General features: G+C 36.9%; 1 protein-coding gene across 1 annotated transcript; it reads left to right on the top strand.

Moving 5' to 3' along the window:
* Positions 1-10255: 10255 nt before the first annotated feature.
* Positions 10256-10855, top strand: LOC131857700 (uncharacterized). Its single transcript, XM_059210400.1, has one exon. It carries the CDS (start codon positions 10256-10258, stop codon positions 10853-10855), a length of 600 nt encoding a protein of 199 aa, XP_059066383.1.
* Positions 10856-14292: the final 3437 nt, after the last annotated feature.

The raw sequence follows: 14292 nt of genomic DNA, 5'->3' as shown, positions 1-14292 counted from the left end.
TCAGAAATTCCCTCTTCTACTATCACACCAGCCGAAACTTGTGATAGGGCATTATACTTGGACTTTCATTGAATAAAACTTGCTGATTCGATAGATGCACTAGAACTAGTATGAGATGCAAAAACCATGATAGAAATTTTAAGAACTCAAGAAATACCTTTTGAAACACATGAATTTAGGGCTTGTAGTTTCTCCTTCACTTCACACTCCGTCGGTTGCTCAATCACTGCTTTGTGTTCTCCACTTGACCGTTTGCAATTTGGATTTGAATCTTCTTCGCAGTTTCTCAATTTCTCAAAATCTCAGCTCAAATCGCCTTTTTGTCGCTTTGCTCTTTGAAAAACTTTTCTTCGCTCAAAAATTGATAGTGACAAATGATTTGAAAAATCCTTTTAAACATATTCCTCACCTACCGTCATTAATGCTCCTCCATTAGGGCGTAAACCCTAATTTGCCTTTTTACCATTTCCGGTCTTCTGCCAAACGACAGGTATCACATACTGGTTAAGGTCTTTTACCAATGTAAACCAGGGGTTTGAAACATTTTGCCATTTGCTCCCCCTAAGATTTTTTGAAGCTTAGTTTGTTGGTTCTGTGATTTCCACACTAGGTGCAGAAACTGGTTCCTCTTGTAACACCACTAGTTTCTTCTTCCAGGTTTTGGTCATGTCCGCTTGAACAGTGTCAACATCAATGTTTCCTTTTGGAGTGACGGGTATATCATCAGATATGTTCTTTCTTGATCTACAGAATCTAGCAATGTGACTTGGTTTGTTGCAGTGATAGCAGACCAATCCAGGTGCTCTCCAAGGTCCATTGTTCATGTTTCCATTCTTCCTTCTACATGTTGCAGCAGTATGACCATGACCATGATAGACAATACAATTTTCTCTCCATCCGGTTACTACTTGATAGCCACTGCTTCTTTGCTGATGATTGAAGGCATTAAACCGGTTGTGATTCTGGTTCACAAAAGGTTCAAGACTAGCTCCTTGGGTCCTCTAAGGATATCTATCAATGTTGTTCATAAGTGACCTACATTCAGATGCTCTATGCCCATACTTGTTGCATGCATAACAGTTACCATTGAATCTATAGGATCTAGGCTTATCATTTAGGAATTAAGGAAAATTGTTGTAAGCCTTACTCCTACACACATTTGCAGTATGTCCTTCTTTAAGACAGTTGAAGCAAACAGGTTTAAACTTTTACTTACCTTTATCCTTTGATGTCGGTTGTTTCTTTGACATTCCAGCATTTGTACCAGAGGTCTCACCTTCTTCATGACCGGAACAACCAAGTCCATTGGTATTCTTGACCGGTTTGGCAGATTCAAGCTTTTGCTCTAGCTTGACAGTAGTCTTGTTGAACTTAGCAAGTATTTCCTTTGACTCAGAGAGTTCTTTGGAAATAGCAGCATTTTTTTCCAACAGGTTTTCATTCTCAGAGATGGAAATGTTCAGTTCTTCTTGCATGTCTTCTTTTTCCACTTTGCTTGCATGTAGTTGAGCAGTTAGGGCACTGATCTCTTGTTTCAGCTTGGAGATCTCATGATCTCTTTCTTTCCCCAGATCTTCAACTTTCCTTCAGTTCTCTAGCTCTTAACACATCCGGATAGTCAGTCCTTCCAACTCCTTTCTTGGGTTAGAGTTTGATTCATTCAACTTATTTACTTCTGCAATTAGGGCTTCCATGTCTGCTTCATCTGAAGAACTATTTTCAGATAGCTCCATCAGCTTTTCAGCATGTTCTCTCCTTTTTGCTTGAGATGCCTTGTATTTGACCATAAGATCATCATAGGCTTGCTTAGACTGAGTGAGTTGATGTGTAAGTTCCCTTATAGAGTATTCCCCCATATCTCTTTCCAAGTGGTTAAACTTATAGAAAGGTAGGCTCTGATACCAATTGATGAATACTAAGAGGGGGGGTGAATTAGTATGCCAAAAATATGTGCACTTAAACACTTTGCAAGACTAATAGTAAACCGGTAAAATAGTTTAGCAGACAAACCAGTTAACACACATACAAACCAAATAGCTAATAATGCATTCACCCACAGAAGCAAAAACACCATAACACGAGAGATTTTGATGTGGAAACCCAAATGGGAAAAACCACGGTGAGATGGAGCTCACAAGTAACTATCTACAGAATAGGAACCAGACCGGTTAAGGTCAAACTGGTTAAGGTCTTACAATGTTCTTTACCAGAACAGATCCTGTTAGGAATCTCACTCTTTGTTAGGAGATAAGTCCAATTAAAGACTACCTTGCTAGAGGAGTTTAGATCCACAGATGTGAACCACCTTGTTAGAGGATTTACAAAAGGCTTTTGGGCCTACCCGATTAAGGGCTATAGACTTGTCAAAGACGTGAGTAATCAACAAGTGTTTGATCTAGCTAGTAGCATAGATTGCTTAGTTAGATCCTTGATAGCTTGTTCCTAATGCACTCCAACATTACTTCAGTCTTCTACACATTCATATTCTCTCCAACTCCTCAACCACCTTAAACCCTAGCAACAACATAAACTTTTGCTACAACCACATCAACAACCTAAAACCCTAGACATGATGTCCTTATAAAGGAATCTGATTTCATGTCCGTCCAATAGGATTACATAACAATTTCCTAGGTTCAATGAACCTGGACATACTTGGTACCATGACACAAAAAGCACCGTTAAAGTGTCGACACCATCAAACAATCGGTGGATGGTAACTCATCATAAAATGCCAGTTGGTAACTCATCACAGAGTATTACCAGTTCATATAAAATGCCGGTTGCCAGTTTGACAAAAATGAAGACTGGTAAAAATGTGTTATGCCGCTTTACTCCCTCGTACCGCTTGGGATCCATGAACTGCTTGGGGTCAACATGCCGCTTCAGATCGGGAAACACATTCTACAAAACACTAATAGTCTAAAGACTATAACACAACATACCGGTTGGAACAAATACCGGTTGTGCTCTAACTCATACATATGAAGGAGATCTAAATGCAAGTGTGTGTCCATCAATGACAATCACAACATAAACATAAAAAATGCCAACAATTAACTCATCATGTTATTGACACCATTTGTTATGACTCATCATGATATTGACACGTCATGTTATTGACACTATTTGTTATTTACTTGACATGTATCATTATGATCCCCACGGGATAAGCTTTTTATCTTTATTTTACTCTGTTTTCTTATCCTAGGCCCCATTTCCTTAACCCTTCTAGTCCCCCAGGATAAGAAATGTGCTTCTTCTTATCTTATTTCTTGCCCTAGAGATTTGAACTTCCTAAGAATCATGTCAGTGAATAAAAGTTTCCATGGGGAGATTCCAAGTTGGTTCCAAAGGGCCCCATAATACAAAGAGATGTGGAGTGATTTCCTTGCCCTAGACAACTTTTCAAGGTTAAAGAATGTGCCCCATGATAAGAAAATATAAAGGGAAAAGGTTATCCTAGAAGGTTCTAGAGGAAAAGAAAGTGGGGCCCGAGGTAAAAAATGTAAAGCGAGACAAAGATAATTTTATTTCAAAGCAGTTAGAAAAACATTTCTGGTGCACTCGGGATAATTATATAAAGGAAAACTAAGAAAAAGTTATCCTCGAGGGAGAGAGAATACACAGAGCTAGACTTTGGATTTCAGTAAGAATATGCATATGGTAATTGGGGCTCTGGGATAAGAGAGTTAGTAAATAAGCAGTGAAATCTTTATCCTGGAGGGCAACGTAGATCAAAGAAAGATGGCTTGGGATAAAGAAGTGAAGAGAAATACAAAAGAAGGCTTATCCCAAGGGGTAGAGAAAGGCATCCTAAGAAGCTTCGGGATAAAATAACAAACAAAGGTGAAGTGAAAACTTATCCCGAGAGGCACAAGGTGTAGTGGCAATTGGATTTTAGGTTTTAGTGAGAATAAATAAAAAAAAGACAAAGCTTTGCTTCAGGATAAGAAAAGAATGAAACTCAATGTAAATTTTATCCTAGAGAGATATGAAAGACAGAGAGAAGAGCCTCGAGATAAAAAAACAAAGCCGAATATAGTGAGATTTTATCCCATAGTAGTGAGTAAAGTTGCAAAAGATCACATATGATAAGTAAAGATGATGATTTCAAGGATTTTATTGCCCCGTGTGATGATTGACACAACATTCAGGTGATGAAAGGGGATGGAAGCAACTCAATTGTCTAGAGGGAGTCAAGGGATGATCATGGCCATTCAATTGATCATCAACAATAGAAAAAACTTCTAAGCTAATGACCACTTTGCTTTGCACAAAAGAATTAAATGGCGTTGCAATAAAAGAAAGAACTCTGCCACATTCATCTTCACAAAGCATTCAGGAGATCACAAAGCATTTGTAGAGCAAGCAGAGGGCAAATTCAACCAATTCAAAGGTGTCCAATCACGAGCAACAACTAGTAATTGCAATACAAAATTTGTATCTATATGTTTTTAGTTGGAGTACCCATAGGAATTGCAAGTGTTTCTCAGATCCATAGGTTTTATTTTCTACTCTTTACAAGTTTAGTCATGGCCTCCCCAATTGAGAAAGCCACTAGTTGTTAGATAGTTAAGATAACCAGAAGACAACTGAGAGGGGGGAGGGGGGTGGATCAGTTGTCATAGATTACAAGAACCATTAGAAATTTAAACTTTAATACCAGAACCCAAAACATCAATACCAGAATAGCAGTTAAACTAATTAAGCATAATAAAAAATCATAGAATAAAATTCATCCACATAACACCAATATTTGTACGTGGAAAAATCAATAAAGGGAAAAACCATGGTGGGAAGCCTACCCACAGTCAGATAATACTTATGTACTAAGTATGTGAATTACAATTGAGGGGCCTGCATATGCAGGAACGCCAACAACCTAGAGCACACTTCTCATCACAAAAAAGAGTCTCATTGACTACATATAAATCCAGACTACAATCTAGAGAAGTGTTGGAATGTAAAAGATAACATCTCCTATGCCTGAGTATAGTTTTGGTTAAGCTCAATACCAACTAACTCCTCTGCCTGAATGATATTACATTATTCACACATTACATTCCTTGACCATGACCTTTTACAACAACCATGATAATCTACAATGAGATCTTACATCTATTTATACAAAACTCTAGACCATAAACAATCAGGTCGGCCATCAGATAATAAATCGATTACACAATTACAAACCATGTCGACCTTAGACCAAACAAATAATATCCACACATAAGACATCCCGTAAATATATCAATAGGTTTTGTCCACACGTTACATTAAAACTGGTCCATAACCTAGATCAACTGGGACCAATTATAGGTCCACATGCTTCAACAATGATCTACAACTGCCAAGTCTCAAACATGATCACCAACAACATCCTAAAACTCAATTCATCAATGATTTCCATCAAAATCTCTGTTGGTGAAACCCTCGTCGAAACCATAAACTAATCTTCTAAGCAAGTAGAATAGCATCCGATCTCTAGAACAAAACCAATTGACCAAATATGAGTATGAGTATCATGAACAAGCCAATTCCATCATTAGAATATACTGGAGTCTCCCCCTATGGAAGACAACCAACATATCTCCCACAAATAGCTCTGAATATCAATATCACTCCCCTTTTCACTTTCTTTTTCACATCAATATCAGTCCCCCTTTGGCATCAATGCCAGAAATCTGATAAAAATATCAAAGCAAAAATATAAGCCTTTGAATCACAAATTTGACTACTCCTCCTATGTAGTAGCATCCCACATCAAGTGCCAGAATGAATAATATCTCTAATAATGTATGTCAGACTAATGCCAAACGACATCAATTAAGTCTCTACCGAAGGGGCAAAAACTCCTAATCTGTCTCTCAGGTACTCAAATGATTCCTTGGACAAAGGTTAGTGAAAATGTTTGTAATCTACTCTTTAGCATTCATATAAACCAGTCTAACTTCATTTGCTTCCACCTTCTCCTTCAAAAAGTTGTACTTGATAGATATGTGTTTTGTTTTAAAATGAAATACCGGGTTCTTTGATATTTCAATAGTGGTAGAGTTGTCATAGTGAATAACTACCAATGCATTACAATCCACCTTTATATCCTTCAACATTTGATTCATCCATAAAACTTATGTAAAGTTAGTAGCAACAACAACATACTCAGCTTCAACAATAGATAAAGTACATGACTATTTCTTGCTGATCCATGAAACCAACTTCTTTCCAAGAAAGAAAGCTCCATCAGAAGTAATTTTCTGATCATCAATATCTCCTACCCAATCAACATCTGTATATGAGCATAAAGTAAAGTTATCATCCTTAGGGTACCACAAACCATATTTAGATGTACCTTGCAAGTATCTAAAAATCTTTTTCACTGCCATCTCATGATTTTCTCTAGGATCACTCTGAAATCTTGAAACAATATAGACAACATTCATAATGTTAGGCCTAGTCTAAGTTAAATAAAACAGACCTCCAATCATAGATTTGCATCTTGTAGGATTTATCAGTGTAGAAACATCTTTTCTTGTCAATTTCTCACTTGTAACCATAGGAGTGCTTACCAGTTTAGAATCTCCCATACCAATTTTCTTCAACAATTCCTTAGCATATTTAGTTTGACAGATGAAAATACCTTTGTCAGTTTAAGTAATTTGCAAACCTAAGAAAAATTTCATCTCACCAATCATAGACATCTCAAATTCTTTCTCCATATTCTTAGAAAATTCTATGCATAACTTATTTTCACCTCCAAAAATAATGTCATCAACAAATACTTCAATAATCAGTATATCATCATTAGTGATTTTATAGTATAAATTATTGTCAACACTTCCCTTAGTAAAACCAAACTTCAAAAGATATTTATCCAACCTTGCATACCAAGCTCTAGGTGCTTGTTTCAATCCATATAAAGCTTTCCTTAACATGAAAACCATATTTGTATCATCTAATAGGGGAAAACCATTAGTTTTATCAATATAAACTTCCTCATCAAGATCCCCATTCAAAAATGCACATTTAACATCCATTTGATAAACCTTGTAGTTTTTATAAGCAACATAAGCAAGAAATAACCTTACAACTTCAATCCTAGCTATAGGTGCAAAAGTCTCTCCATAATCAATTCCTTCCTTTTGAGAATATCCTTTACAAACCAATCTAGTCTTATTCCTTATAACTTGACCATCCTCATTTAATTTATTCCTAAGAACCCATTTAGTTCCTATAACATTTTTATTTTTAGGCTGGGGAACCAAGATCCATGTGTTATTTTTCTCAATCTAATCTAATTATTCTTCCATATCTTTCAACCAATATTCATCTTTACATGCTTCAATTACTGATACCGGTTCAACTTGTGAAATTAAACATACCTCATTAGTTGCCATTCTTCTTCTTATCATCACTCCATTTCTGTTAGCCCCAATGATTGGATCTTCTGAATGATTCAGTCTCACATACCTAGGAGTTTTCTGACTTTGTATTCCTCTTCCCTATTCTTTAGTTATTGTAGAATTATCTGATGTTCCCAGAGTAACTGGTTCAACTCTCTATTCTGGTAAAGGTGCTACCGATTCAAATATAATCATTTCCACTACCGGTTCCTTCTCATAAACTCTGATTGGACTTCTGTTCAACTCATCTACTTTGACATTAGCACTCTCCACAATTCTCCACAATCTCTTTTTTTAACATCTATATGCTTTTATTTCATTAGAATAACCAAGAAATATGCCTTCATCACATCTAGGATCAAATTTCCCAATAGTATCATCTCTCCTGATATAACATTTACTACCAAAAATTATGAAATACTTAACTGTCAGTGTATTGCCAAACCATAATTCATAAGGTGTCTTACCAATTTCTCCTTTTATATGTACTCTGTTGAATGTATAAACCATTGTACTCACTACTTCTCTCCAATAGATATGAGGTAGACTAGATTCCATTATCATTGTTCTAGTATCATCTAAGATAGTTATTTTGTTCCCTTCCACAATTCCATTTTGCTAAGGTGTCCGGAGAGCAGAAAAATGTCTTCTTATACCATGCTTGTCACAAAAGTTATTAAACTCACCGGATGTGAATTCACCACCATGATTTGATCTCAAACATTTAATCTTCAATCCTGTCTTAGTTTCCACTTTAGCCTTAAAGATTTTAAAATTTTAAAATGCTTCAGATTTTTCTCTCAGAAAAGTAACCCACATTATTCTAGAATAATCATCAATGATTAGAATGAAATATCTATCACCATGAAAACTTTTAACTCTAGTAGGGTCACACAAATTAGTATGAATAAGATCAAGAACATCATTTGATTCATCTTGTATACTCCTAAAAGAGGTTCTGACTCTTTACCCATTTGACATTCTTTACATATCGGATTATAGGGCTTCATAATCTTAGGTATATCCCTAAGTGCCTTAGTTGAACTAATCTTTACAATGCAATCAAAATTCACATGACATGGCCTTTTATGCCATATCCAACTCTCATCAATATGTATAATCAAACATGTCTTCTCACCGGAGTTCAAATGAAATATATTACCTTTTGTTTGAGTACCGGTTGCAATCTCCAAGCTAGATCTGTTAATGATTTTGCATTTTCCATCCTTGAACTGTATTTGAAATCCCTTGTATACCAATTATTCTATACTCAAAAGATTATGCCTCAAACCTTCAACATAATAAACATTGTTAGTATTATTCTTACCATCCAATAATATAGTTCCTTTTCCTTTGATCAGACATGTTTTGTTATCTCCAAATATAACTAGACCACCATCAATTTGTTGCAAAGACAGAAACCATTATGTGTGATCTCCCAAATCTCCTTGCCAAGACATCTCAAATGAGTCTCAATCTGAATCTTCCATACTGTGTAATTTGTTCCATCAAGCCTCAGAATATCCATTCGAAAGATATCTCTAGAAGAACTAGATGAACTTGAACTGTTAGTCGCCATAGAATCTACCTCAAGTGATTAAGCTTTCTGTAGAGATGACCAAACCTCTGATACCAATTGTTAGACAGTTTAGATAACCAGAAGACAAATGAGGGGGGGGGGGGGGTGAATCAGTCGTCACAGATTACATGAACCATTAGCAATTTAAACTTTAATACCAGAACCCAAAACATTCATACCAGAATAGCAGTTAAACCAATTAAGCATAATCAACAATCACATAATAAAATCCATCCACATAACACCAATATTTGTATGTGGAAAACCCGGTAAAGGGAAAAACCACAGTGGGAAGCCTACCCATAGTCAGATAATACTTATGTAGTAAGTATATGAATTACAATCGAGGGGCCTGCACACGCAGGAAGGCCAACAACCTAGAGTGCACTGCTCATCACAAAAAGGAGTCTCACTGACTACATATAAATTTAGACTACAATCCGGAGAAGTGTTGAACTATAAAAGATAACATCTCCTATGCATGAGTACAGTTTCTATTAAGCTCAATACCGAAGGACTAAATCCTCTTACATAAATCCAATTCAATCTCCAATGATCAACTAACTGCTCTGTCTGAATGATATTACATTAGTCACACACTACATTCATTGACCATGACCTTTTACAACAACCATGATAATCTACAATGAGATCTTACATCTATTTATACAAAACCCTAGACCATAAACAATTAGGTCAGCCATCATATAATAAACTGATTATATAATTACAAACCATGTTATCTTTAGAACAAACAAATAGTATCCACACATAAGACATCCCGGAAATACATTAATAGGTTTTGTCCACACGTTACATTAAAACCAGTCCATAACCTAGATCAATAAAGACCAAGTATAGGTCCACACGCTTCAGCAATGATCTCCAACTACCAAGTCTCAAACATGATCACCAACAATGTCCTGAAACTCCATCAGAAGTTGTACCAACACCAGTTATGCAATTCATCAAAGATCTCCATCAAAAGCTCTATCGGTGAAACCCTCGCTGGAACCAGAAACCAGTTTTCTAAGAAAGCATAATAGCATCTGATCTCTAGACCAAAACCACCTAACCAAATATGAGTATAAGTATCATGAACAAGCCAATTCCATCATCAGACTATACCAAAGTTTACCAGATCATGTCAGATTCAAGTTAACAAAAAACCACTCAACCTATCGATACCAGAAGGGTGCCGATAAAGCATCCAAACAGCTAGTGTTGGCATGAATGACAAAAAATCAATGCAACACATAATCAATCTCACCAAATGGCCAACACTATCCCCATTAATGAGAAATCCCAAGAAGATGAAGCCAGTTCTAGTGACCCAAAAATTACCCCAGTTGTTCCTATAAGCATGGTTTCCCCATTGCAAGAGTTACAAGATACCCCTACTATAGAATCAAACCCTGAGCCCAATCCTGAAGCATCTCCTACCCAAACTGAGGAGGGTGAGGGTAGCTCTCCCCCAAAGAAATCCAAAAGGAAGAGGGGTTTGAGGAAGGTGGTAACTGATGTGTTAGAGGGATCAGAGGAGGAAACACCAAAGAAAAGGGATATGAAAAAAAAGACCCGTCCCAAAAAGAAGGCAAAGTCTACCTCCGTTGCAGAGGAAACCTTGGCCCCAAAGGCAAGAAAGTCAACTCCCAAGAAGAGAAAATCAAATAAAGATGGTGAGGAAATGTCTTCCGCAGAGGAAGCACTCATACATCAGACCCCTCCAGTAAATGATAAGGAGGAAGTTGCAGAGAATCCAATTGAGGTGGCAGAGAAGGAAGGAGAAATACCAAAGAGAAAGGAGGTAAAGAAGAAGACCCCTCCCAAAAATAAGGTTGAGTCTACCTCCATTGCAGAAGAAACCCCATAGTCCCATGAAGAAAAATTTGCCTCAGCTAAGCCTCCCAAAATACCTGCTGAGGTTGAGAGGGACACTATGATAATATTAGAGGAATTAGCTTGGAAGCAAACTAGAGCAATCTGGGTCCTAAGCCAAGATTTGCTGGAGTTGTTTCCTGACTCAAGAACATTAGAGTCAACATAGATAAGATGGGAAGACATGTGGCTAGGTGTAGAGATGTCATCATAGGGCACAGAGGGTTGGATGTTTCTCATGCCTTCTATGGAAATAGAGACCAACCAAGCCCAATCTACAACCCATGGAAGCTAAACATATGGAAGCTGGTGGTCCCAAATATATTTTTGGAGCCAATGATGATCAAGGAATTAGCCAATAATTTTGACAGCCCAAGCCTCACTGTCAGAAACCTCTAGGGGCGAGCTATTTTGGACATATCTCAAAAAGCTATCACATAATGTTTTGGGCTAGATGGGACAAATATCAAGGGGATCAACAAGCAAGCCTTGTTGAAAATGTATAAAAAGAACAAGGGAAGGATAAGAAGAGAATAACTACCAATGTTTTAAAGAAATCTCTCCAAGTTCACCACCATCAACATTTTTCCATCTGAGATAGAGTCATTTGCACTGGACAAATTTGAAACATATTTTATAAGAACATATTATGCCTTTTGATAGGTCTTGGGAGAGGATTGTGGGATCACATTGTTACCCATGGATAACATGATGCTAGCAGTATTCATTTAGCACTTAACTACCAATGTGCTTTTTGACTTTGGAACCATTCTTCAGACCAAGTTATGTGAGAGCTTGGTTAAAGAAAAAGAAGAAAAGACTGCACTGAATTTCAAGCACTATTTTTTGGTGTGCCATCTCCTTTTGTATCAGAACTAGTTAGTCTAGTCCTCAAAGCTGAATATCATGATGCTGGATCCACAGACAGGGTTGCCATGGCCGGTTCAAAAATGGACAAAAGTATGGGACAAGGGCTCTCAGTTTGGAGACTATTGTTTATTCTTTGATTATTTTGCTAAGAATATTTTAGATATGTCAAGTGTTAAATTGTCAAGGTTGTCCGGGCATATAGTTAAAGTGTTGAGAATTTAGGCATGTAAAGCTCCAAATGTGCAATATGTAGAGGGGGCTTTTAGCTTGAATTTTGGAGACTTCTGTTTCTATCAGGACCGCACCATCATTAGGTGCTATGGTTTTGAAAAAGATCCCCACAGGTTGCCTATTTTTGTTTCTCCTAGGGTTGCATTCTTAGAATTCATGTAGTGAATGATGTGGGTTGACAAGTATCAAATCCCTGAGGGGACTGGGAGGAATCTCCCTAAAGCCACTGTATTCGAAGAATCTAAAATTCATTGTGATAACTTGGAAAAGAGCCAACATTTTTTTGTCAGAAACTAAATATTCAAGGTGGGAATTTCTAGGAATTATGACCCTGAGGGGTATATATAGGACTTAAGGATAAATAAGTTCAAGGATAGGAACTATCATCATCAATTCTATGAAATTGAAGATTTGTTGAGGAATTCTCTACCCAGGGAAGCCATCCAAAGAAAGAAAAAATGGGATATACTGAAGAAAATTGAAAGAGAGAGGGTGAAAGAAGAGAAGAACTGCACATGGCTACTCATAGTAGAGTTCTAATCTGATATTGTAAGGATGATTATCCTTCTCTAGTCTATAGATAAGACCATCGAAGATGAAATAGAAAGGAGAGAGACCAAAGCAAAAGGGAAGAAATTTGAAGAGCGTCCTATTGAAGACATCCTCATATTTTCCAAGAAGGGGGTGGTTATCAAGGAAGAGGTGCAACCTGAGTCTTCAAAGACAAAAACTAAGGGTAAAGGGCCGATGGTGGGAGAATAGGTACAAAAACAAGAGGAACGTCCTATCATCGACATCCCTACATTTAACAAGGAGGGAGTTTTCATCAAAGGAGAGGGGTAGCCAGAGGCTTCAAGGTCAAGTGCCAAGGGTAAAGGACCAATGGTGGGAGAGATCAGAAGGGTGGAGAAAGGTAAAACTAGGATCTTGGATTTTGTTGATATCCCTGAGACCGATGATCCAAATGTGCCCCCTCCTTCCCCTCCAAAGGATTTTTTCCATGAAGAGGCACCTACCAAGCAAATGGATGAAATGATAGAGCTCTAGTCCTAAGTATTATACCATCTAAGGAACTGGATGATGAAAGGCTGCTGCTGCAAGGGAATTCATGTTAGATGACATATTTATGAACTCCCTGGAGTTTAAGTCTTTTGGCTTAAATAAAAACTAAGAAATGCAGCTTCAGGGGAAAAAGTAAATATTGACCCCAATAAAATTCAATGCACCCTTGAGGAAGCTAGATAAATGGTGGCCAATAGTGGTATGATTCTATTTCTTGGATGAGATCACATGAAACTATTTTTGTTAGACCAACTTGTTAGGTAGGATGACCCAAGGTATGTGAAAGATTATGAAAATTGTGGGTCCAGAGTTAATGTCAATATCAAAGCCTTTGCAATTTGGGCCAGGGGATCAAGTGTAAATAGGCCAATTGTTCCTTTTGGGCCAGAGCATCAGTAGGGAGAAGCAATCCTAATGATAGCCAGTAACACCACAACAAGAGAGGTTGTTTCTATGACTTCCCATGCAACACAATTTGCTTAGTTGGTAGTCCAGGACTTAGAAGCAAAACATATTGCTTTGAGGGATACTTTGTCCAAGAAAAATCATGATTATAATTTTTTATTCATTGAGACTTGTAAACTAAAGGAGAAATTTAATAAATTAGAGGCAAGGACCCTGAGGGGAATAAGGCCCGAGGAATTGGAAGGGGCTACAAGAGAGCTTCAGGAGGCTAAGGAAGAAGCCTCTAGGACATATTTTAAAATAAGGAGATACAATTTTGAAATTATCTGATAGAGTCATGGATAGATTAGAGGAGGTCCACGCTAATTATTCCTCCCTAGCAAAAAATAGCATTGGTTTAGATTCTATTCTTTCATTCTTTTTGTCCATTAAAGCTACTTGGATTCTTAAAGGGAAACAACTACATGAGGTTCTCCTAGCTACTTCACAAAGGAAATGGAGTGAATCTAAAGAGATAGAAGTCACATGGAAGAATTATAATACATTAATCAAATAACTCTATTATATGAGTTTCATATGCTTACAACATTTTCAACTTGCCCATTCAAATAAAAATGTATGTGTGTTGATGGGTTTCATTTGCAACAAATGAACTAAATTTTGTCAATAACATAGTAACATAATGTGTATAAATAAATGTAACATAATGTGTATGAGTTAATTGATCACTCTATTGATAAATTGAATTGTTTTAACACTTAATTGTTGTTGGGATATCAATTGTATAAGAAGATGATTATTACTTCTATATTTAGTTAATGAGTTTAATGTTCCTTTGTTTAAAACCTAATATCCCCTTGAGAA

The sequence above is a fragment of the Cryptomeria japonica genome, chromosome 8 (genome assembly GCF_030272615.1).
Source record: "Cryptomeria japonica chromosome 8, Sugi_1.0, whole genome shotgun sequence".
Classification (NCBI taxonomy): domain Eukaryota; kingdom Viridiplantae; phylum Streptophyta; class Pinopsida; order Cupressales; family Cupressaceae; genus Cryptomeria; species Cryptomeria japonica.
The sequence above is the reverse complement of the archived record's forward strand: the minus strand, read 5'-3'. Positions and strand labels throughout refer to the sequence as shown.